We start from the raw sequence: 25,454 nt of genomic DNA, 5'->3' as shown, positions 1-25,454 counted from the left end.
ACGCATGCGCACACCACTGCGCATCGCGGACACCTAACAACGTTTAGTCGCGGACTTTTCTCCTCTTCACTCTTGGAGTTAGTGTGACTCACGCCTGCTCTCTCTCTTTTCTCTCTCTCTCTCTACCTCTCCTTCGCCCAACCACACTCTCATCGAGCGGGCTCCTCGCCCCCCTTATCCCTTCTCCCGCCACCACCACCACCCCACCCCCCAACGGTCATTGTCACCTAATACACATCCAGTACCTCTCGCACCTGCTGCCCCCTCATCATTCCTTTTAGCGTCCCGCTCCTCGCGCCCATACACGCAGGGCCTCCTCTACACATACAGGAGAGAGAGAAAGCACTCGTGGGCACCGCCGTCCGTCAGCCTCTCACTCTCTCGCTCTCCCACTACTGTGCTGGTGTCTGCGACTCACACTACCTCTCGATATCGTTTATTCTTTCCCACGCGCATCCACACAGACGTGTGTTTTTCTTCGCCCGTTGAGGTGGCGTCTCTTTTTTCTCTGTCGCTGAGTCTCCATCGATGTCGTCGGACAACGCCAACGCAACCAGCGCGAAGCCGCCGATTGCCGCCAAGAAACCGCACTGCGTCACGTTTGGCTACGTGGAGGGGGAGGACCGTGGCCCGAACCCGATGAACCCGCCACGCTATCGTGAGGACCCGTACTTCTGGATGCGCGATGACGCTCGAAAAGATTTGGCTGTGATTGAGCATCTCAACAAGGAGAAGGCCTACTTTGAGGCCCGCAGCGCCGACATTGCGCAGCTACGCGATGACATCTACGCAGAGCACCTCTCGCACATCAAGGAGGACGACATGTCCGCGCCCTACGTGGATGGCCCATACCTGTACTACACCCGCGAGGTGAAAGGTCAGTCTTACAAGATTTACTGCCGCGTACCCAAAGGTGAGAAGCCCGGCGACCCCGCGGCGGAGCAGATCATCATCAACGTCAACCAGGTCGCCGAGGGCAAGCCGTTCTGTGACGTGATGGAAGTGGAGCCGGCGCCGCAGGAGCACGACCTCGTGGCCTTCTCGGTAGACGTGAGCGGCAACGAGGTGTACGCCATTGAATTCAAGAAGGTGTCGAACCCGTGCGAAAAAATCGCTGATACAGTGACCGGAACGAACGGCGAGATTGTGTGGGGCCTGGACCACACGTCCTTCTTCTACCTGACCAAAGATGAGACACTGCGCGACAACAAGGTGTGGCGCCACGTGATGGGCCAGCCGCAGTCCGAGGACGTCTGCCTCTACGAGGAAAACAACCCACTATTCAGCGCCTTCATCTACAAGTCCGCAGACAGAAACACGCTTTGCATCGGCTCGCAGTCGTCGGAGACGACAGAGATTCACCTGCTTGATCTACGCAAGGGCAATGCCCACAATACGCTTGAGATGGTGCGGCCGCGCCAGAAAGGCGTGCGCTACGACGTGCAGCTGCATGGCGCTAGCCATCTTCTCATCCTTACGAACGAGGGTGGGGCGGTGAACCACAAGCTTGTCATGGCACCGCGCGAGCAGCCAAGCGACTTCTCGAGGGTGCTGGTGGGTCATAACGAGGACGTGTTTATGCAAACCATCGCGGTGCGCGCGCACTACCTCGTCGTGGAAGGCCGCCGCGCCGGGCTGACGCGCATCTGGACGATGATGGTGGACCCAAAGGACGGCATCTTCAAGGCCGACACCGGGCTGCGCGAGGTGGAGATGAAGGAACCGATCTTCACGGCGCACCTCGTGGAGTCCCAGATGGCGGAGTACGAAGAGCCGACGTTCCGCATGGAGTACTCGTCCCTCGCCACGCCAAACACCTGGTTTGACGTCGACCCGCGGGACCACTCTCGCACCACTGTGAAGGTGCGCGAGGTCGGCGGTGGATTCGACCCCGCCAACTACAAAGTGGAGCGCCGCTTCGCCACCGCGCCGGACCAGACCAAGATTCCGCTCTCGATCGTCTATCACAAGGACCTCGACGTGAGCCAGCCGCAGCCGTGCATGCTGTACGGGTATGGCAGCTACGGCCTCTGTGTGGACCCTAAGTTCAGCATTCAGCACCTGCCCTACTGTGACCGTGGCATGATCTACGCCATAGCCCACATTCGCGGTGGCAGTGAGATGGGCCGTGCGTGGTACGAAATAGGGGCCAAATACCTCACAAAGCGCAACACCTTTTCCGACTTCATCGCAGCAGCCGAGTGCTTGGTGGATGCGAAGATGACGACGCCGTCACAACTGGCCTGCGAGGGGCGTAGCGCCGGCGGTCTGCTGGTGGGCACGGTGCTGAACATGCGTCCCGATCTCTTCAAAGCGGCCCTCGCCGGCGTGCCGTTCGTGGATGTGATGACGACCATGTGCGACCCCAGCATCCCCCTGACGACTGGCGAGTGGGAAGAATGGGGAAACCCGAACGAGTACAAGTACTACGACTACATGCTGAGCTACAGCCCCGTAGACAACGTCCGCGCGCAGGCGTACCCAAACATCATGATCCAGTCCGGATTTCACGACCCCCGCGTGGCCTACTGGGAGCCGGCCAAGTGGGTGACCAAGCTGCGTGAGTACAAGACGGACAACAATGAAATTCTACTGAACATGGACATGGAGAGCGGACACTTCTCCGCCAAAGACCGCTACAAGTTCTGGAAGGAGTCGGCGATTCAGCAGGCGTTCGTCTGCAAGCACCTGAAGAGCACCGTGCGCATGCTGTCTCGCAGGTAAAAAGAGGGGGATTCGACGAGCATCAACGACAGGATACGATTGGCACACGTACAGCGAAGCGCAGCCTCGCACCGACACGAGCGTAGTCGCTCGCGGATGTATTTCACAAGGGAAAATGGGGGGTGGATGGTCGGCCTATGAGCGTGTGTATTGTTCGTGCCCGACGCCTGGCTTGCTTGCTTTTTTATCTGTCGTAAGTCTGCGCTGCGTGGAGTCGTGAGTCTTTCTCCCCCTCTCTCTCTCACGACTTCCACTGTCCCCGTATCTTCAGAGTAAGTCGCCCTCTCACCCCTCATCCGACACCACCCCCCCCCCTTCTCTCCACTCGGTGAGGCAGGAATCTGGAGGGACATGCGACTCCGCACGCTCACCAGTGCACATATACGAGCTCTGTTCCTGCCAGTATGGCCTCAGTGTGCATGACACGATCGCATATTCCTCAGAAGTTGGATCGATCGAGACGAACATGCTACCTCGCCTATGGCCTCGGTGTAGCCTTCGTCCCCCCTCCTCTCAGCGATCTTGCCTCACTTCTGTGCCCGCACGCAGAGGCGTGTGTGTGTGTGTGTGTATAAAGATAATGGAGAGGGAAAGCAAGGAGCTCGCAGGCAGGGGTCAAGACGCGTTTCCTCTCTCTCCCTCCCTCTGCATACCTCAGGAGGTGGGCCCATTTTGCATGAGTCTCCCCTCCTTCCGTGTCGACTTAACGCCCCCCCCCCCACACACCACCGCAAAGAGAACTGTTGTTTGAAAATGGGGGTGAAAACAGCAAGCCAGGCGTGAACGCAGAATCGTCCCACCTCTCGTGACCCTCTCTCTCTATCCCCCCGCTTGCGACACGAGTCGGAGCGGCAGAGAAGAGCGTTAAGGCTGTGCGCGTATGTGCGCATGCACTCCAGAGCGCGCTCCGCATGTGGAAGTGAATGTGTGTGTGTGTGTGTTGGGGGGAGGAGAGGGGGCTGCATCCTTCTGGGCTTCCCTTGCATGATTCATCGTCTTGGTGTTGTTTGTTTGCTGTCGTTGACGGCTGCGCCCCCCCCCCTCTCGCCCCCCTCTCACGTCTGGTGTCAACCAGGCTAAGTCAAGAAGCGAAGCGAAAAGCGCGTCTCGCTTGACCCGCCGGCCTCTTAGCCCGCACACGCCTTATAATGCACCCCAACCACAGAAGCAGCGGCAGCTGCTGGCACGTGCACTGACAATCCCCCTTATTAGGGAGGTGACTCGACTTTTCCCCCTCCCTCCCTTTTCAAGAATTGCCACCTGTGTGACCTCTCTCTCGTTACGTTCTGCCTTTCTCCTCCCTCCTCCTCCTCATTCTCTTCACACGCACACCCACCCACCCACCCACACACACACACACACACGTAGTGATCGACTGTCTGGCATTGACTGTGCAAGCACACGCTTTGCGCATCGTTGGCTCACTTACCCAGCCAATCACGCGCGTGCACATTACTCTCCGTCTGATCGGTTTTTTTTTTTTGCTGCCATCGTCGTCGTCTCCCCACCCCTTTCCTCCAAGACCTCCCTGTCTTCATCTCCTCCTCTGGCGGTTGCCGTCCTCTGCCAGTCTCTCTCTCTCTCTACCGTATGTAAACTAGACCCTTTTCTCTGCGCGACTCTGCCCGTGTGTGCCTCTCCTCCCCCCTCCTGTGTTGGTGCTTCTCTCTTGGCTCTCGGCAGACGCCGCCTTCTTCCCTCCTCCTCCCCCTCCTCCTCCTTTCACACTGACGACCTCAACACACACCACACGCACGCATACTCGCCGGGGTGCAGCATCACCTCGACGCGCTTGCCAGGCCCCCAAGAGCGAAAGAAGGGCAACCGCAATGGCGCTGCTGGAAGAGGCACGCCGCCAGCTGGATGCGGAGGTGTGCGCGTATTATGTTCGCAGCACGCAACCCACCCCACCTCTCGCGCCGTCACTCAAAAGTGGCGTGAGCGCGGCGGCCACGGCGGGTACGGCCCTTACCAATGTGGCTGCCACCCCCGCCGGGGTTGCCCAAGTCCAGCCGCCAAAGCGCGACGAGACGGGTGACGGCGTAGGGGGTAAGCCGCATCGCACACCTCACGTGAGCAGCGGAAAAAAGTGCCCGAACGTAAGACAAGCCCGCGCTCGCCTGCAGGAGCTGATCAAAAACCTCCAGTGCGCCACCATCGTGACGGCGCAGGTGTCCTTGACAGAGGACAATGCAACCCCGGCTCTCCGCAGGAGTACTTCCAAAGGTGCCCTGTCGACGCTGGCCACTATTCCCTTGGCGTCCAGCGCAGCTGCCGCGAGACAGAGCGGAAGTGGTACCGGTGCCCGTGAGAGGGCAGCTGACGCCGACGCCGTTGAAGGCGCAGCCGCCTCGAGGGTCATGTCGCGCCCTCCGTCGCCGACGCGTAGCTTGCTGAGGATGAACTCCACGCTGACCAGTGCCACGACGGCAGAGACAAAACACCGGAGTGTGGCGGCGCACAACCCCGGTGCCAACCTGCGCCGACTAAACGCCTCCTCGGTGTTTGCCCAGGACTGCCTTCACTACGCAACCGCCCTCGCAGAGGCCGGACTGGGCAGCGACGCGCAGTCCTTCTTCCTGGAGCCCATCGCTCATGACATCACCTCCCAATATGAGTTGGTGGTGGCCCGCTGCGTCGAGCAGCAGCCGCGAGTGGCCGGCGACCCGCTAAAGAATCCGGATAGCGCATCAGCAGGCTCGGCAGCACCGGCAGCCTCCATGCGTACCCCTCGCCGTCCACGCCTGAGCCTGAGCGGCGGGCATGGCCGCGAAGACCGGAAGCGCACGTGCGTCGTTAGCGGGACGGACAACACCGGCGGCAGCGGCGCCAGGGACACCGGAGAGGACGTGAACCTCGACGAAGGCAACCGGGTGACGGACGACCTCGACGTCTTTGCCCCTGATGTTCCTCTGCCCTTGGCTCTGAGGTTGCACAAGTGTGTGATGCATTACCAGACACTCGCCCTGTACATTCGGTTTGGTGAAATCATGGAGTCGGATGTGTGCGGCGACGCGGCAGACTTCGCAACAGCTCTGGAGGCGTGTGCGTGTGTAGAACAACTGGTGGCGCTTGAGCAGCGCGTCTTGCACACCCCCGCGTTCAGCGCAGACACTGTTCTGAAGCGCGAAGCAGCACAGCTGAAGGAAGACGTCGGCCATAGTATCAACGCACGACCGAAGACCGTCAGCGCCATCACTGTGGCAGGCTGCCGTCTCGTTGACGTAATGGCGGAGCCACTGACGGAGTCACCCCCATCTGTGGCCTTGACTCGTAACGCACGCGCGCGCGACGGAGAGGCCGCCCCACGCATCTACGTGGTCGAGGACACCGCCGCCCCGGTGCTCTTCACCATGCGCCGGTACGTGGCGAACATGTGTGAGCGACTGCTCGCCTACCTCTCCTCCACCTCAGCCGTGGCAACGGCAGCCATGGACATGCTGTCGTCTCCCCCGTCTGTGGCGCACGCCAAGGATGTCGCCAGCGCCATCACCCGCCGCCTCATCAAAGCCCTTTGCACCTCCCTCTCCATGTCGGAGCTGCATCACTTGGATACGCACGGCTCCGCACCTGCCCCGCCGAACGCCGCGGACGCGCTCATCCGTGGTGGCGGCGGCGACAAGACGTGTTTCCCGCTGGCCGTCGTCGAGTATCTTCCGTGGCGCCTGCACGAGTACTCGCTGCTCCAGAGCTGCTACACGTACTTGCAGGAAGACCCATCGTCTGCTTCCACCGCAGCCGCGGTCGCGCAGCGGGCCCTGCACCAGGTCCTGCAGCTCATGGAGCTCGAATACCTCGACCCAGTACCGCCACCTGCATCCTCAGTGCATCTCTTAGAGACTGCGGTGCAGCAGTGCGCTGGGCAGCTGCTTGTGGCGATCTGGAGAGCGGCGGTCGTGCAGAACGGCTCGCCCTACGCAGTGTGCCTATCGTTACCAGCGGAGGTGGCGTCAAAACTGACGACCAACGGGAACACTGGTGAGTCTCCGCCTAACTCAACCGCGGCGGCGGCGGCCACCGCGAGCTCCGCCATGGCCTCCATCACCGCCCTTGCTCAGCAGACGGCAGCGCATCTTCTCTCCATGCAGTGGTCGACGCCGCCCGGAGCTTCAGCGCCGTCACTCACGGGCTCGCCGCCACATGCCACGCAGCAGCGCGGCCAGAACTCGGGCAACTCAGCCGGTAGCATAAGCGGCACCCGTCTGCTAGTAACTCTGTGGACGTGTATCGCCCAGGTACAGCAGCAGTGCATGCTCCTCGCCGGCAAGTCAGAGGCAGCTGATGCCCTGCGCACCGCTGCAATAAGCGATGTGCAGTATGACAACGAGGACACGGCGGGTGATGGCACGGGTGAAGCAGCGGAGGGCGGGCACCTTGGATCGCTGCCCACTACCGCCTCCTCGTCACCAGGGGGAAAGTCCAAGAAGGGTAAGGCCTGGAACTCAAGCGTCGGTACCGCGGCATCAGGGAAGCACAAGCTCGACAAGGCAGCGGAGACGGCGCAGCTGGCAGAGCAACAGGCTGCAGCAACGATGACCTCGCCTCTGCTGCCCACGAGTATCGCCCACCCGCACCCAAGTGTCGAAGCCGTAGCAGCACGCTTTCCACGCATGGCACTGGAGCTGACGCTGCAGCTAACCACAATCATTGAGGCCACTGGTGCGGTGCCTCGCTACAGGGATGGCATAGACAGCGCGAACAGTAGCGGCGCCGGCGAGGGTGTGGCACAGTCATCCACCGAGGTGGCGGCGAGACTGTCGAAGATCGGTGCTGGCTTTGGCGCCAAAGATGGGGCAGACCGTAAGTCGCTCAAGAACACGTGCAGTCGCGCCACCAGCCTGACCAGCTTCAGCGAGACGGCGGCATCCGTGCCTGTAGGCGCTGGTGCATCTTCTCTATTCACAGGGGCGCAGATACGCACGCTGCAAGCGATGTACCGGGGCTGCGTGGAGACGCTGGCGGTGCTCATGCATGGAGCCGCAATGGCGGCGACAGAGCTGTCATCCGTCGGCGCAGAAGTCTCCGTGCCGCCGTCCTCATCTATTTTCCATGGTGATGGCACCTGCCTCGGTGCCCTCACACACGCGGCCGTACTGCGTGATGCAAAGGGCACCCTGGGCTTCGACGACGGCGTCGATGTGCTCGTCGCTGGCGCTGACGTCGGCAGTGCACCCCATGTGGAGCAACGAAAAGCCCACGCGACGCCAGTGGCGTCGCTCTTGCCCCGATGTTTCCTGTACAAGGTGTCAGATACGCGCTGCCTCAGCCGCTCCCTGACCTGGGAAGCACTCTTTCTTCCCTCGTCACGAATATCACCGGGGACGGATGCCGTGCTCGCCGCGCGTGGGGCGCGTGACGACATCGAAGACGCTGTACAGCGCTCTGTGGCAGCATTCCGCACGCTCACCATGGGGTCTTCGCAGCTCGCTATTGTCGTTCGGGTGGGGGTGGCCTTGGAATCGTGGTGGCGTAGTCAGCAGCAAACATTCACAACCTCCAAGCTTGCGGCGGCGGCGACAACTGCGAGGAGCGCCGCCAAAGGGGCGAGCTCCAAGAGGAAACTCAAGAGCAGCACCACGGCCCCGCTGTCACCCCCGTGGTCATCTGCGTCCGAAGTGCACTCCGTCGCGCTGGCAGCCTGCACACAGTGCATTGAGCTGCTCCGCGTGTTGGCGCTTAGCGTGATGATTCAGCAGCATCAGCATTGCGTCGCCAAGGACGAGAGTGCGCTGACCGCAACGCTTCTCACGTTTATAGCTGTGGAGCGCGCACTCAGAGGTGCTGATGCACCCGCCGCCTCCGCCGATCTCCTGCCCTCTATGCAACGTCAAACGGAGAAGCACGAGAGGTACACATGCCTCCTCTCTCTTGCCCAGGTGGGTCAGCGGCTCTCTCAGCTGCAGCGACGGTGCGCCAATGGTGAAGGTTGCCGTGTACGCGAGGTGTCGTTGCGTGAGTTCACGGAGAGCGCGGGTCACTCCAGCATCGATAGCGCAGGCGGCAGCAGCAGCAGTGGTGGTGCCGGTGGTGACTCACGGCTGCTCGCCCCCGCGTTGCCACAGTCACTTCGACTTTACAGTGCATCCGCAGCGCTCCTTGACATGGTCACCGCCGCCCTCTGCGCACCACCGACCTCCTCTTCCTCTGCGGATGGCCCAAGCGGGAACGGTGGCAGCAGCAGTGACACGGCCATGGTGGCTGGGGGACTTCATACGCCGATGACGACCGCCTTATCCGTGCTGAGGCCTGTCGTGGCGGAAGTAGCGCCGTTTCTGCTCCGTTGCGCCGGCGAGCTACGCAGCCAATGGCAGCGGCATCGCGCACTACGGCAGATGCGCCAAGCATGCGTTCGCCATGATGACGCCACCCACACCAGTGCAAGTGCCGTCACTGCACTCGCGCCACTCTCCGTTGAGGAGCAGGAGGCCAACGAGGAAGCTGCCTACGCAACGGTGGTGCTGCTCGTGTTGACATCGATGTGGCAAAGTGGCACCAGCGGCGGTAACGGTGGTATGCAGCTGTCCGACGACCGTGGCGTACCCAACCTGGTGCACAGCGTAGAGTCAGGGTTCCTGCAGCTCGTACCAGCTCTACCCTCATCGTCCGCGACAATGGGGGCGGCAACAGCAGCCGCAGCGACGCACATCCCGCCTGCGCAGCTGGCGCGACTCATTGTACACGGTGTGACGGTGCGTCGACTCGTAGATCGCGCGCGGAGGCACCTCCAACGCGGCGTTGAGTCCCTGCTGGAGCACACGGTGCCTAGGAGAGACATCGAGACTGCTGGCGCTCAAGCCAGCACTTCTGCCTCGCCTTCTGCGCCACGCGAAAAGTCCTCGAACCACAGGCAGCTAAGCACGATGCGAGATGCCTTGACGGAGCTCACCTCTCTGTGGGTGACCGTGCGCTGGCAACTCGCACGTCTTCAGTCATACAAGAGCAGCTACACCGCTCAGCACATGGATCTGGTGACGCTGCAGGAACGGCAAGAGCAGCAGCAGGTGTACGGTCGCACAACCGCAAAGGAGCTCCGCATCTTACGCGCTCTTGAGCAGGCCACCCCAGTGCTCCCTGTCACCGCCAAGGATGAGGAGGTGCGCCTCCGCCGCTGGGTGGCGGAGCAGCGCCAGCGGCAGTCGCAATCACGTATGGGTACAGCGATGAACGCGTCTTTCCTGCTCCTTGAAGCGCTTGTTTGTACGGCGCTAGTGCCGCTAAACTCGCCCAACCCGAGTGCGCAGCAGCGGCTGCTGGACGAGGCTATACGTGCCATGCGCCAAGCTGAAGAAGAATGCACTGCAAAGAAGCCGCCGAAGCCCAACGCGAACTTTCACATCGCATTTTCGTCGACATGCACAGCGACGGCAGCAGTGACCGAGGCATTGGTGCTCTACACACCACTACTGCTGTGGTGCTACGTTGCGGAGGCGTGCAACGTGTACGGCACGCGCGAGCAGGCGGAGCGGGTCCGCGAGGTGCTGGATGCGCAGATATTGGCAGAAGTCCCAGCCACAACGAACTACACCCACGACGACGGTGCCGTGACGACCGTCACCACGTCTTTCATTCAGCGACTCATGCTTCAGCCGAAGTGGTCTGCGCTACACGCAAGCAGCACGACAACGCGGCTCGCCTGCTGCCGCGCGCTGAGCTCCATGGCAGCCGTTGACACAAGCAAGGCTGCCTCGGGCAGCGACGCGCTAGGGAGTTTACAGGTTGTGTACCGACTGGTGCTGGCGTTGCAGATCCAGCGGATGCTGGAGGTGTCGGAGGAGCACAGCAGTGGCTCAGAGGACAACGGAAGAGGCACCAGTGGTGCTCCGAGGAAGCGAGAGAGCTTCTCGTCCTCTCCGCTGGCGGTCGATACAGCCGAGAAGCTGGTGTCGGCCATCCTGAGTTACTTCGCTCGTAGCAGCGGCAACACCGAAAGTAGGCTAAGGCCGAAGACGGCTGCGGCACCGCTCCTCCTGCCCCCGCTCGTGGCGCTGTGCGAAGTTCTACTAGGACTCTCCCCCTCCTCCCCACAATGGGTCGATGCGGCGGTGCAGCTTCTTGCTGTGCGCGTGCTGACGCTCTTTAAGGAGCAACTGACGTATGTCATGACATCGTCCATGACGGTGGCGGGCGCGACGGCCTGCCTCCCTGCTGTCTCGGGCTCAATGCTGCAGTTGCTTTGGACAACGCTGCTGCACGTGTGGCACAACGTCTGGCGCAACCCCAACGCGCGGCAGCGTCGCTCGCTGCTCGCCATGACCCAAGAGGCGCAGTGGGCACGGCGCGTGTTTGATGGGCATCAGCGCTTGATGCAACAACGAACGGTGGCGGCGGCAGAAGTCGCGGGGGATGCCGAGCCAGAAGAGAAGGCCACAAGCGGTGGGACGATGGGCAGCGGTGGCAAGAGCGGGCGCCATGTACGCAACACCAACAACGGTGGCTCCGAGGCGGCAGCAGGTACTCCCGGCGATAGTGACGTATTGGCGGGTCCTGTGCCCCCACTAGACTTTCCGGGAGTGGTATACCTGGCGTTCGAGGACGCGCTCGACTGTGGGCCGAGGGAGCAAGAAGAGCGTGAAGTGAAGCCGAAGAAGGGAGACGGCGGCGCCCGTACCGTCAGCATCTCTCCCACTCCCCTTTTCCCCACCACTGCAGCTGCCAGCACTACCTACTCGTCGAAACAGTGTTCCGCCTCTGAGCCCAGCACGGTACTCATGCACGCCAGCGTTCCCGCTGAACTGGTGGAGCTCTTTGAGGACATCCTCTTTCATGTGCCCGCGCTGTGGCCAGTGATCGCTCCCGCTATGAATGGCGGTGCAGTGGCTGACGCTGATGCCGGTATGGAAAGCAGCGCCAGTGGCACCGCGCACGAGGTGGTCAGCGCAATCATATCACCGAAGCAACAGCAACGGCCACAGCAGCCCTTAATAGACTCGCTTGCTGACTTCGTACGCTTTGCAAGTCAGCACGCTGCACGTGTGCTGCGCTCGCAGCCGGCAGTGTCGGTCGCAGACGCAGCGTCGTCGCCCGCTGCCGGTGGCGTACAGTCGGCCCTGCTGCGGCTGCAGGGGGTCCCTGTCCTGTACGCAGATGTCATGGTGGCGCTTCAGCAGTATGGCACGATGGTGACTCATGGCGCGGCAGCAACACTTTCTGGCACCCGTAGTGCGGGAGGCACCCGTGGGCACAATGGGGGCGCCGCTTCTGCGGTTCTCCTAGACGTCCTTGGCAAGTACAAGGAAGACCCTGCCTATGCCAAGGTAGCCGTGCACGTGGTGCGAGAGATGCTGGCCATGTGCAGCGACGCCCAGGACCACATCGACAAGAACAGCGGCGGCGGTGGCGGCGCAGCGAACCAAAACACTGCCACTAGCACCCCTGCTCGAAAGCGCCACACAGGCAGCAGCGCCCCCGACCCAGAGGCCGGCAGCGTCACCCCGATCGCGGCGCGCAGCACATCCGTCGCAACCGCGCTTGGCATCATTGCGGATGCGCGCCTCATCATGCGCACGGTACGAGAGCAAGCCGAGCAGAACCAACGCTCTATGGAAACCTACCTCCGCACTGTTGACTCCGAGACGCGGACGTGGCTGATGTGCAGTGGGTACGGTCTGGATCATTCTCCTCAGCAGCTAGCCGCTGCGAACGCCGGCGCCAGAGAGACATCACCCACCGTAGCGTCTTCAGGGAAGAAGGACAACCGGAAGGCGGCGGCGGCAGCAGCAGCAGCAAACAAGAAGCAGCTTGTCAAACGCGGCGCCGTTGGCAAGAAGGTGACGAGCAAGTCGAGTGCGCCGGACGGCGACGAGAACGAAGAGGAGACAAGGCGCGCAGCAACTGACGAGCCATCCTACACCACCGTCACACGTGTGTGGAGCTTCGCCGAGCAGCAGAAGTTGAAGCAGCTTACCTGTGCCATCGCGTGGTGGCGACGACGACGAGCGGCGCGGACGCTGCGACATCGATGCACTCAGTACAACATGCCCTTCATGGCCCAGATGCACCTGTACGAGGCAGCACTGCTTCACATGGGGGCGACAGCGCAGTACACGGCAATGACACACGAGCGCCATCTGCAAGAGCTTCTGCGCTTCGTCAGTACCGATGGTAGCGGTTATGGCGACGCACGGGCGTGTGCGGCTGTCGACAGAAAGCTAGCCGTCGTCAACCCTACTGCCACCTCAGCTGCGGCTTCCACTACTCAAGGTAACAGCAGTCCTGAGAAGTTCTCCAGCAGCAACATGAGTGGCACTCCGGCTGAGGCACCGGCGGACCCGGCGCAGACCACCGTGAAGCTTCTCCAACACTGTGCCCGTGCAGCTCTTCTTTTTCAATACGTTTGGTTACCCACACGTGTCACCGCCACGGTGCGACTAGCGGTGCACCACCTGCAGCAGTCGTGTGTGACCCTGCCGCAGAAGGGCTTGGGCGTCTCCTCTTCGGCGGCGATAACGGCTCTGGTGAAACAGCTGCTGGCAGCTCCGCTCTTCTGTATCGCGGCTGTGCAGCACGGCTACTGGGACGCTCGCCGCGATGTACACGCAGAGGTCCTCCAGCCGACAGTAGTGAAGGTCGGCGCGGACGTCAGCTGGCACCGTCGCTTTCGCTTTCATCGAAGTGTTCCGTCGCTTCTCTCCCTGAAGTCGCTGCTTGGACAGCACGAAGAGGTGCAGTCCGTGCGGGAAGCTCAGGCCTGCGCGCTGCGGCAGCGCCAGCACGAACAGCTGCAGCTGCGCCTATGCGTCGAGTCAGAGGCGGCGACTCGAGCGGAGGCGGAGCGGGACGAGCTGCAGGCGATGGTGCACACCCTGCAGTGGGCGCAGGAATTGATGCCACCACTCAGCCAGAGCGCTGCGGTCAAGGCAACACTGTTAGCCGCAGCCGAGCTGCTAGCCTCGTCCGCGACTGGCCTCGATCGCGTCCAGTCGCGCCATAGAAGCCCGCGGCAACGCACTAATGCGCAGGAAACCGTCACAGTGGCCGGTCGAGAGTCGATCCACGCTGCCGCCGCGGAAGCTGCCGCCACGATCGCGTACTTCACCTTTGAGAGCGTACGACAAGGCGGCGACTCCACGGCGATAAGCAGTGCTCGAGGCACAACAGCCATGATCAACTCTCACAAGGAAGTAAGGAGGGGGACTGGTGAGCAGCTCAACGCCTGCAGCGGCGGTGACGCCACAGGACGTACCTCCGTCGGCGCGGCCAACTACGGTCGCGACATGCGTGAGGCCATCCTTGTCGAGCAGCTGATGTGCCTTGTCCACGTAGTTGCCTCCGCCCTGCCGAAGCACAGCGAAGCCGCGTATTGCGTGGCACAGCGTCTCACTGCCGGTCGGTACGCCGGGGAGCTTCTCCCGCTAATACTCCAGACACAAGGTGAATCACGTGGTCAACCTCTGTCAGAGACGCGGGCAGCGTATGCTGAGGCGCTACGCAATATCCCGGAAGGACCCCTGCTGCTGCGTGCTGCACGAACGGCGCGAGCGCAACTATCAGCCACCGAGGCACAGGCAACCAACGCTCCTCAGAAAGAGCAACAGCTGCTGGAGCTCATCCATACGCCAGTGGCGAGTCCATCTGCGGAGGTGATGCTTACACGAGACCCCAACACAAGCGACGCCAGCTCGGCTTGGAAGGCTGTGGTGAAGCAGTATCAGCGTGCTGCCCAGAGCCTGCGCGCAGCGGGACTCCTCCAGGCTCTTGGTGAGTGCCTCTACGAACAAGGTGACCTCTACCGCGCCGCCTCTCACCTCAGCGATGCTGCGAAGCGGTGGTCCGACGCACTGGACTGCTTCCTTGCTACACCCCACGCACTGGAGGATTGGCATCGGCACCGCACTGTGCCCCCTGCCCCACCCAGCGGCCGTCGAAGTCTCGAGGAGTTACTCTGGATTGCTGCCACACTCAGCGCTTTGGCGAATCATGCGTTCCCGACTGACAGTCCTCGTGCCACAGATGCAAAGCTCCTCTGCGCCCTCCTTGTCCACCGCTACTGGCATTTGCCAGGCGTGGTCTCAACCGCTGCCGCCAGTGATGGCGAGGGCAACACCTTCGCCGCACGTACACAACACCCACCCCTTCCCCCCGCGCAGTACAGTCTTCTCGACGTCCATCACGTCAGTTCTCCCTTCAGCGACGCACTCCGGCCGATGGTCGTCGGTGTGAAGCAGCAGCACTCACCAACAGGAATCCCGGGCGCCTTGACCGACGTGACGCGTGGGCTAATCTCAGCCGCACAGAGCCTTCTCATGAAGCCGCCCTCCGCATGCTACAGCAGCGAGTCCGCCGTCTTGGCAGCTTTCAGTGATTTCGTCGCCACAGTCCTGTTGCAGAACGTCGAGCTGGCAGTGGAGGCACGGCTGGTGCGTGCAGAAGCAGCGGCACACATTGGCAGCTTCGCAGTGGCGATGCACCACATCTACGGGGTGTGCATCGGTGCCGGGCTGCCGCAACCGGTGAGTGTCATCCTCGGCGCAGGAGATACCTTGCCGGGCTTCTTCTCGCTTGGGTGCGCTGCCGCGTCGCCAGCCGGCGCTACGGCCGTTGCAGTGGCCACGCCGCTCTCATCGTCACCGCCGAGCAGCGGCGCCATGGTGTCGTTGTCCTTCTACAGAGATGAAGAGAGCCCGTCGTCGCCGCACAACACCGCAGCTGTGCGGGCGTTTTTGGCGGCGTGTCTACCGGGACTTCCCCTGGACGCTGTCGACAAGCACAGCAGCATCGTTGCCAACAACGAGGCAGGCGCCCCAGTCCTGCTATCATTGACCACTGGTATGCTGGCGTCGGCGGCGCTGGAGGAACGCTACGGTGCGTGTCTTACGCGGCGGCTGCAGTTGACGATCGCAGAGGTACTTGTGCGTCTTGGTACGTGCGACACCACTTTCCTGCTTACCGCACCACCTACCGTGGCGGCAGCAGCAGTCTCATCACTGGCAGCGACCACCTTCTCCCCAGCCTCGAGCAACCCAGCAGGCAGCGGCGGTAGGGGTGGTGCTGGCAGTGGCCAAAGTCGAACCTCGCTCATTGAGGCCACGGCAACGCCACGTGCGGGGAGCGGCGGAGGTCGGGCCTCGCCGCCATCTCCAACGCCGGCAGTCGCTGGCCGCAGCGATCGACCTGTCAACGCCTGCACCGAAGCCTGCCGCTACGCCAGCGCGCTCCTTCAATCCCTGGCCAGTGCAGACGTGTGCTTCATCCTCACTGGGCAGCCTTCTCCTTTACATGTACTGAGGGACGGCGGGGCCACTGTGGTCGGCGCGGCTCGAGCACCCAGTAACTCCGCGGTCGCCTCGTCCCCACAGGCGTCAAGAACATGTCCCGGCACCTCGGCCCAAGGAGCTGCAGCGGGCGCGTCTGAAGCAGTCGCTGCGGCGCTTTTTACCACTGTGTCGAAGCCAGCGGACAGTGGCGACGGTGACTGTGGCGCTGCATCTCCTTTTCCCTGCACCGCGTGGCTCGGCACTCTCAGGGCCATCCGACAGCACGCCATTCTGCTTGCAGCAGAGCTTCTCGCGGCGCAGGGGCGCTACGGCGCGTGTGTGGGGTGGCTCACTGCGCTCATCGCAGAGCACAATGAAGCACAGCAGTACAAAGTGTGCGATCAGCAGCGGCAGTCGTCATCATTGGCCACCTCTCCGTTGTATGCGACCTCCTCCACCCCCCACCGGCCGTCGCGGTCACAGACATCGCGGATGTCAGAAGCCTTTGTCGCCACGCCGTCCCCTACAGCGCCGGCGCCGCATTCTCTGTTGAAGGGCCTCGGGTGTCAAGGCGGCACACAGGCCCTGGAATCATTTGTGTTCAGCTATGATCACTGGGTGCGTGTTTGGCTACTCATGTGCCGCTGCTACGGTCACCTGCGCCAGTACCTGCAGCTGGAAGAGGCAGCGCGGGTGCAGGGGCTGCCCCTGTGCACAGCCTTCGGGGTGAGGGGGGCGATGCCCGACGACAGCAACACCTACCAAGACACCAGCTGCTGGACTGTGTTTCAGCTGTATCGACTGTACGCATTGTCCCACATGGGGCACGTGCGCGAGTCTGGCGATGTTGTCGCTGCACTGGAACTAGGCCATCGTGCGCCAGCGAAAACCTCGTCAGTAGCTGCTGTCACGGTTGATTCACCAATGATGGGCGTTGCCGAGGGCCGATGGGTCGCGGCGGCAGCCCTTCGGTCGTGGCACAAACATCAAGGCGAGGCGTTTGAGTGGGCTTCGCCACTTGAAGACCTCGAGCAGCTGGTCCGGCTGGCGATTACAGAACACGGTGTACGGCCCTGGCGACCATCAACGTGCATATCCTCCTCGTCGCCCAGTGCTGTTGCATCGTCGGAACAACGTGCATCGCCGCAGCAGCAGCACTACGTGCTTGTCTCGCCATCCGCCCACTCCGTTCTCCCCTCGCTCGCGCTGTCACGGTGTGCGATGACGGCGACGCTGTGGAGGCTGCATGACATGATGAATCACTACGCGCTGGTGCAGCAGCAGCAGCAGTCCCTGTTGACAGCAGTGGCCACGCCTGCAGCTCTTAGTGGAGGTGGGACGAGCAGCAGCGAAGCACGAGACAGTCGTCGCGCTCCACAGCAGCGCCTCACAACGCCAAACTGTAGAAGGGCGAACACCAGCACTGACCTGGCCTGCACTTCGTTTACGCCCGGCCTCCCCGCGTCAGCTTCCAGCAGCGCGGCCGCCTCGCTAGTGCAAGCGCTAGAAGTTGTCAGCCCTCAGTACAGGACATCAGCGCACGCCAGCTGCTGGCTTGAGTCTCAGTTGTGGGCAGCGCAGATTAAGGTGCAGGAAGTGTGCGCACACCTGCTGGTGGAGGCTCGTGAAAGTGAGGTCGAGGCGGCGGGTCGAGACAGCGGCGGTGACGGGGCTACGACGAGGGCTGAGAAGGAGTCGGTGCTTGTCGCATCTCAGACAGGGATGCCGCCGCTATTGTTGTCCAGAGAGGAGGCACTGCGCGCCCTTCCAGCCCCTGTGCGGGATGTGTGTGATCACCTTCTTCGCGTGCTGCACTTCTGCGTTGAGCTGCCGGTGCAGCGGCACGTGCATGTGCGTGCCATTCTGCTGGACCTTACAAGGGTTGTCTCCACGTACGCCCGCGTGATCCGCGCGCGCGAACATCGCACGCCGCTGTCGCACGGAACAGAGTCCTTGTCAACGGCGACCACCGCCGAGGCCAGCCTTGCGTCGCAGTGGGAGAGCATCGCCGCCGCGTGCGCGCTCTTGGCGGGGCTGGTCTCGGATATGGAGCGGCGTGTGTGCACCGGGGCGGACAGCCTCCGCGGCTACGCCACAAACCCGCGCGTCACCGCCGCTGCAATCGCGATTAACGAGGCGACCACCGAAGGCCATGGACAGACGCCGTGGCCAGAGTCACTGTGGGCAGCACTGCAGTGCACGCAAGACACGGTAGGCCGATTGGCTCCGGCTGCGCACAGTCACAATGCAGGCAGCAGTGGCGCCGCAGCTGTTCTCTCGAACCCATTCTACAACACCCCCTCCGCTAATCCGAAACAGCTGGTTCTGGACAGTGGAGCAGCCTCTTTCGCAGGCAGTGCCGGCGCCGAGTCAGACCGCGGCTCCTCTTCGGGTCGTGGGCATAGAAGCAGTGGTAAGCGACTGACCGGGTTCGAGCCTCCTGGTGCGCCGCCAGCAATCTCTGCCGCAGTAGCAGCGCAGCTTAGCGTGCCGACGATGGCGCTGACGTACGCAACACTCTGCAGTGAAGCGGCCGCGGCGCGCGCGCTAACACCGGTGGCTGACGCCCTCGAGCACGACATTGCACAGCAGCTGCTGACAAGCCACCTGCAGCGTCTTTCGACGCCCGCTAACTGCACGTATCTGTGCTACAGCGACAACGAGCGCCAGGCGCTGCTGGAGAGCATCGGGGCGGTGCTCGTACAGCAGCAGCAGCAGCAGCAGCAGCAGCCCTCACGGCGCGGCGGCAGTGGTGGCCATTCCAGTCGTACAAGCCTAGCGGCGTCATCGTCGTCCACCAACGCGGCAGCTGGGGCGAGTGGGGGAGGCAGCTCCCTGCCGAGCGTGAAGTTCACGGAAGCGGATGTGTGGAAGGCACTGACACCGCCGGTGCTGTTGGCTGAAGTCCCGGCAGGCCTCTTTTCCGCTGTCGGAGCTGATGCACTGGGAGCACCGCTGTACAATTCCGTCGCCGCCGCCGCGGTCTGCACCGCCCCCGAGGTGAGAGCTGCAGAGGGAGGGGCGGCGGCCATCGTCAATCGTGATACGAGCAGCCGAACAAAGGCCTTGCAAGTGCGGACGTCCCTCAGGAGCGGCGCACATGAGGCGCGCTGGCACCTGTACCTGTGCGTGTCACCTCTGCAGGATGCGGAGGTGGCTACTGCACCGCCGACTCTGCTGCCCGGCTCGGTGGTAGCGTCTCTTGACAGCTGCGTCCTGCTGCCGCCAAGCCACATCCTCGCCGCGACGTCCACCGCATCGACGAGCTCCTCTGGTATGACCACCTCTCGTCAGCGTAACATATCACGGCAGCTTGCCGCTGGCACTGGGACAGGGACAACAGCCAGTCACACTCTCCGCACAGGCGGTCAAGCAGCGCTGCCTAGCGGAAGTATTATAGGCGGTGCGAATCATGGCACAGGCGGCGCTTGGTGGCCGTCCATCATCGCAAGCGCAGCCACCTCTACGCGTGAAGTGCTCGTGCCGTCGACAAACTGGGGATTACTGGATTTCATCCAACAATACCAACAACAACGTGAGTCATCTAAGCAGAACGCTGACGGCGATGTCAAGACGCCATCTCTGCCGTCTCCGGGTGCTCCCGCTGCGCCTGCCACGCGCGGCATGCGCAAACTGAGGCGGGGGATCAGCTTCAGCACCTCCGCTGCAGCGTTGACTACCGCAGGCAGCGGTGGTGCGTCGAACGCAGCATTGCACCACAAGAACGACGGTGCGGCACGACCATATGATCCGGTGCCGCTGCGATGGACGTGCATCTCTCTCGAGGTCTCCGGCAGCGCCGTACGTACCCTGCGTCGACACCTTCGCGCAGTGCGAGTGTGCATGGACCGGGTGGAGGCCGAAGAAGGCACCGCAGGCGGTTCAGGCGAAGGCCCTTCAGTTCGTAAGAACGGTGGGGGCAACAGCAAGCGCACGGAGGACGCAGTGAGCAGCGCTATTGGGACTGGTGCTGCGGCAACGACAGCAGTGGAGGCTCATGGTGCGAAGAAGAAGGACGATCACAGCTCTGTCGCCACCTGGCCCGCTGTCAGTGGCAGCAGCGTCGAAAGCGATGCGGCGAACGATCACGCGGCTGTAGCACGCGGTGCCTTGGCGGCCGCTGTTGCACAAGCCCACTCAGCCCTGCGGTCACGTGTCTTGGCAGTCAGCAGTGGTGGCGGTGGCGTGGGGGGCATGGCTCCAGGTGGCAGCGGTGTGCCCCCGTCTACCCCGCAAGGAGGAACAGGAGACAGCGGTGCGCGGGCGGGCTTCAGCAGCAGCTACCCTGGAGGGACATCCTCGCCGGGATCGGCGGCCACGGCGAATGGCGGCGCAGCGACGAGCCCCTCAACCTCTTCAGGGCGCAAGACCGCGAACAAGGCGTGCGCCTCGAGCCGCCACCCCTCATACGGCAATAGCATCGGTGGGCATGGGAACGCTGCCACCGGTGCAGGGGGCGCGGATGGGCTGCAAACCGGGACTCAAGTCGCCCATGATGATCTCGCAGACGCAGCGCGGGCTCGACAGGTTGCCGAGCGTTGCCGAAGGCTCCAGAAGCTTGAGGAAGATCTCGACGAAGCCAAATCAAGCCTGCTGATGGAGCTGTTGGAGACCATCGTGAGCGCAGCGTGTGCATCCTCGCTGAGCCCCACGGCCGCAGGGGCCATGCTGGACGAGGCGCGCACCGAGGCCGATGTGCAGCGGCTTCTTCCGCGGTGCGCCCTCTCCAATGACGTGATTAGCTTCCTCGAAGAATGGCTCGTAGGCGACGCGGCTCTCAACGTACATGTGAAGGATGCTGACCACGACGCTGGCGGTGATGGTGGTGGCAGCACTAACAGCGACGGCGACTGCAGTGGTCACAGTAGAACCACATCCCTTCGCTTCTACAGCCCCGGCTTGCACGAGTGGATGCAGCGCATCTCACGCTATGTGGTGGAGCAGCAGCAGCAGCAGTGATGCGCAGGCACAAGCTGTCTCTTGGAGTGTTTGCCGGTGAGCACTCGCGGTCGACCCTGGACACTATCAGCTTTGTGATTTCCCTCAGTCACATGAGTGTGTCACCCCTATTTTCTTTCGTATGTGGGCCCGCAGTGCGTGTGTGTCTACGTGTGTGTGTGTGTGTCTCTCAGTTCTGAGTCCCCTTCCCCTCCCATTCTCCCCATCATACACATGCGCTAAGGACCTACTCAATCAGTGGAGCCATACCAAGACAAAATTCAACGGAACTTTGCTTTTTTTTTTTTGGCTTGAGGCACGCGAGCTAAGGAGAGGGAAGAGAAGAATCCGACGTGAGAGCAGCGAGCACACAAATGTACAAGCACGTCCCCCTCCTCAACGCAACAACAGGCGGCAGCAAGCATGAGCCTCTCTCTTCCCTTAGCCCTGTCACCTCGATCCATCCAAGGAAAGCGCAGTCGTAATGACGAGTGATGTGATGCGTCTGCCCACACGCCGCGCGAGTCTATCACGTGCACAACTCTCTTTTCTTCATCTGCTCACTTTCAGCAATAACCTCGAACTCGCCGCACTGGGAGCTGTGAGGCATCGGGACTCTCTCTCTCTACCGTTTCTATTTCTCTCTCGCTCTCATCTTCTCTCACGCTGCTTGATCATGTGTGTTGACGGCATGACCTGTTCGTCAGTCGCACATACATACACACAAGGGCTTGAAGGGGGCTATCGCACTGGGAGGGCCGTTGCAAGGGTGTGCACAAGACGCTTGCATGCGATCACGTCATCATTTGAGGTCCAAGTCTGCGTATGTTTCCTCTCCTGTCCTCTTTCCTTTCTCTCACGCCACTGAAGTGCGGTAACGCGTCTCGTCTTTGCGTCGCTGTCGCTGTTGTTCTCGTCAACTCCCTCGCTCTTTCCCTCCCTCCCTCTCTCTCACATTCATACACGCTCTCCAGCCCCACTGGCCCTATAGCCACCACATTCCACGCCCTCTCCTCTCTCTTCTTGGCGCACCGCGTCACACCCTCCTCTGCCCCATACCGCGTCCCCGTCCTGTCAGCGTCAGTCTCTCCCTCTCTCTCCGTGTGTGTGTGTGTGTGTGTGTGGGCCTTCGCCCTTTTCGCGGTACACACAAATTCGGTGCTTTTCCGTGCTTTCTTCGTTTGCTCGTTTATTGACTCGTTGCGCGTGTCTTGTGCGTGCGCCCGTGTGTACCGCAGTGTGTCTAGTCCTGTCGCGCCTCTCAACCAGCGCCTCCGTCTCCGCCTCCACCTCAAGCTCTCCCCACCCCACCCCCTCCTTCGCTCCAGATCGCTCGCTCTCTGCAATCGCTTTCATTCAGGTCTGCCTCTCAGCTCTCCCCACCCCCACCTCCTCTTCGCGTCCTCTCCTTGCTCATCTACCGCTTTCCCACTTGCCTCCCTGGCGCCTTGGCTCCGCTCTACCCCTCACCGCAGTATTTCCCCCGGCATCATGATGCGTGGAGGAGCCGCCAAGGGCGCTGCTGTGCAGGCCGAGTTCACAGTCTTGCGCAAGCCCACTGAGGACAACAAGTACTGGTACACTGCCGTACACCAGGGCGAGCCCGTGACCTTCCGAGTACTCGATGACAACGGTATCGACCCCATGGACGGGGCCGGCTACATCAAGGCGCGCGTGCAAGCTATGCAGAAGCATGTGCAGGAGGCCTGCATCGACATCGCCGCCGAGAACGCCTACCGTGCTGTGCTGGTGGAGGTGAGTCTCATGGACGATCCCATGGCAATTCCTGAAGAGACACAACGCAACGTGGACTGCGCCGTGGACCTATGGTACCCGCTGCACGTGGCACTCATGACGGCCAACAAGTCAGCTGCGCAGGCACTTCTGCAGTTCCACATGGAGCATGCCTTAGATGCGATGACGCTCATCGCGAACACTCCAAGCACAGTGAATAGGCCGGACTCACTGCCTGCAGCACCGGCGTCCGGCGATGGTGCTCTCCATCCTCCTGGAGACGCTAGCACTGCTTCGATTTCGCCGATCGCTGTCACCCCAATTCTTGAGTGCCAGGTGCGTCGAGAGCTGGGCGGTGCGGTGGTCCTGCTTGGCTACTTTGACGGTCGCATCCGCCTCTTCTCCTCGGCTGCAGCTCGCAAGAGCTGCCCGCTGAGCCCAGTTCGAGCGGCGTCTCCGCAGGTCGAACCCATCAGCGGTAGCCCTGTGGCTATCGAGGGCGCCGTTGTTGGTGGATGTCACTGCAGCACCGACACCGCTGTCGGTGAAAGCATGCTTCTGCAGAACCTATGTAAGCACAACGACGCTCTCCTGCGAGAGGAAGAGGCTCTCTTCGAGGACAAGGGCGAGGAGTACTGTCTGCGCAACATCCTCGTGGTGATGCGTCCGCTGCTGCAGAGCGTCGTCCTCGAGATTAAACGGCGCGCGCAGTGCACGACGACGACCGCGTCCTTGTCCTCGCAGCACCACAACCACCGTCACAAGGCGAGTGGGGAGTCTGCCACGCCGGTGGTGCCGGAGTCTGCGGTCGACTTTCTGCACAACTACTGCAAGAGCCTTAGCATGTTGCCCCAGCACCCACCGCTGCTAATGGATGGTGACACAGTTTTCGAGGTGTGCAACCACGGCGACCTTGCGTTACTGGCCAAGGTGATGGACACCTTCGATGGCTGTTTAGCCCCCGTTCTCCGCGGACAGACGTTGCTCACCGATCGAAGCGCTGGCGGCAGAAGCGTGAATGAGGCGCAGCTGAACGCAGCGGGCGTGGCGGCTCTCACCAGCGCGACGCCGCCACAAATCTCCAGTCGCAACCCATCCTCGCCCTTCATCGGAGCGGCGCCGTGCTGCTCTTCCAGCTTCCTCTCGCTGGGAGGAGACACTAGCGCTCACACCATTGCGGGTGCCTCATGTAAGGGTAACGTTGGGCGTCATTCGCACACGCTGTCACCGGAGCCGTTCTGGTGGAGCTGTCCGCCGCAGAACGTACATCGCCTGATGTTCGTCGCCGTCTGGATTGGGTATCGTGAGGTAGTCGAGGAAAGCAGCGGCTCTGGTCGTCGTCGCCGTGCGGTGAGCATCTCAAACGAGAACCGATTGATGATGACCACCATCCGGCAGCTGCAAGAGTCGCGGGCGGCTGCACAGAAGCTAGACTCCACCATCTGGTCCGGCCACCTTATCACCATCACAAAGCTGCTCTCGCAGGAGTGCTCCTTGGAAGACTACATGGACTTTGTGGAAGAGGGCGGCTACTTCTCCTTCACCTCCCCTCACGGTTTCTCTGGGGTGTTCATCTCGGTATTGGTGTCCGGCACCATGGCGGCTGCACTGGTACAGGAACCGGCCATGTTGCGAATGCTTCGGCGCAAGGTGGAGACGCTGCTGGTCGATGTACCCGGTCGTTCGTCGCCGCTGCGCACCTACGTGATGGGTAGTCCGAGCACGCATGCGGAGCGCTTCAGAGATCTGTGGCTAGATGCTGGGTGCCACCGGGTTGCCAATACTGACGGCGACAACACCGAGACGGACGACTCTGATCATGCGGATGGCATCGGAAGAGGAGGGCCCCGACCCGTTAAGTTCCGCTCCCGAGTCGAACTACTATACTACGCCGTCGTCGAGCAGGTCGCGGCGGCAGCAGAGGAGGCCTGGAAGGTGCATGGGGCCGAGGGGGGTCATTCAATCAAGACAACGGGAAGCAGCGCTACCCCGTCCTCGTCGCTGTGGCCCTCCGGTGCAACCAAGACGGAATCCCTGACGGCGCTGCAGGGCTGGCTGCTTATGTGGAAGAACTTCCTCGCAAGCCTTCATGACCGCACGTCGCACCGGGGCAACCTCAGCTACAGTAGCGCATCATCGCAGATACTACAGCAGGAGCGGCAGGAACGGTCACAACACATCCCGAACAGCGGCGCAGAGAGCTCCCTCACCACGGACGGCACGTCCCCACCCCTGACCCCCACGACCGCATCGCATCACCAGCATACCGCGAGCACCGAGGACCTCTTCAGCGATGACGCGAACGAGACGGTGGACATCGTGCAACGGGTGTACCACACCCTCGCTGAGCGACTCGAGAGAGGCCAGGAGCCCCTGCCGGCGCTGCGACGTGTCCTGTTCCCGAACGGCACCAACGACATGGAGATCGGCACCCCGACTGCTGGCACGTCGGTGCACGTGGGCGAGGCCCTTCCGGTCTCCTCCACTGACCAGGAGTTCGCTGCCGCGCAGCACGCCTTTGCCGCGGCGGCCGAAAAGGAGAGCAATGAAGTGAAACTCAAGTTCTACGCCCTCTTCAAGCAGGCAACGATCGGTGATGTGAATACGAACCCCCCTGGCATCTTCGACTTTGCCGGGAAGGCGAAGTGGGACGCCTGGTCGAAGCTGAAGGGGATCAGCTCGCTGGACGCGAAGCGCATGTATGTGAATGAGTACAAGATGATGATGAGCCTGCGCAAGCCCCATGAGTAGCCTTCCGCCATAGAGAAGGAGTCGTAAAGGGAAGTCACAACGCATCTGCTGACGTCCATATGTACGCGTGTGTGTGTGTGTGTTTCTGTTGTTCCCTCTGTGTGTGGGGGGGGG

At 62.1% G+C, this 25,454-nt stretch overlaps 3 protein-coding genes across 3 annotated transcripts; all 3 read left to right on the top strand.

The window, feature by feature from the left end:
* Positions 1-528: 528 nt before the first annotated feature.
* Positions 529-2,724, top strand: OPB (oligopeptidase b;with=GeneDB:LmjF09.0770; the record flags this gene model as incomplete). Its single annotated transcript, XM_001562649.1, has 1 exon — positions 529-2,724. One exon carries the CDS (start codon positions 529-531, stop codon positions 2,722-2,724), a length of 2,196 nt encoding a protein of 731 aa, XP_001562699.1.
* Positions 2,725-4,553: 1,829 nt separating this feature from the next.
* Positions 4,554-20,876, top strand: LBRM_09_0840 (conserved hypothetical protein; the record flags this gene model as incomplete). The annotated part of the gene is made up of 1 exon (XM_001562648.2): positions 4,554-20,876. The coding sequence occupies one exon, from the start codon at positions 4,554-4,556 to the stop codon at positions 20,874-20,876; it is 16,323 nt and encodes a 5,440-aa protein (XP_001562698.2).
* An 804-nt stretch (positions 20,877-21,680) lies between these two features.
* On the top strand, positions 21,681-25,340 carry LBRM_09_0830 (putative acyl-CoA binding protein; the record flags this gene model as incomplete). Its single annotated transcript, XM_001562647.1, has 1 exon — positions 21,681-25,340. The coding sequence occupies one exon, from the start codon at positions 21,681-21,683 to the stop codon at positions 25,338-25,340; it is 3,660 nt and encodes a 1,219-aa protein (XP_001562697.1).
* Between the last annotated feature and the right edge of the window lie 114 nt (positions 25,341-25,454).

Source organism: Leishmania braziliensis, chromosome 9, assembly GCF_000002845.2.
Source record: "Leishmania braziliensis MHOM/BR/75/M2904 complete genome, chromosome 9".
Taxonomy (NCBI): domain Eukaryota; phylum Euglenozoa; class Kinetoplastea; order Trypanosomatida; family Trypanosomatidae; genus Leishmania; species Leishmania braziliensis.
Note: the sequence above shows the minus strand (reverse complement) of the source record. Positions and strands in the feature narration are given on the sequence as shown.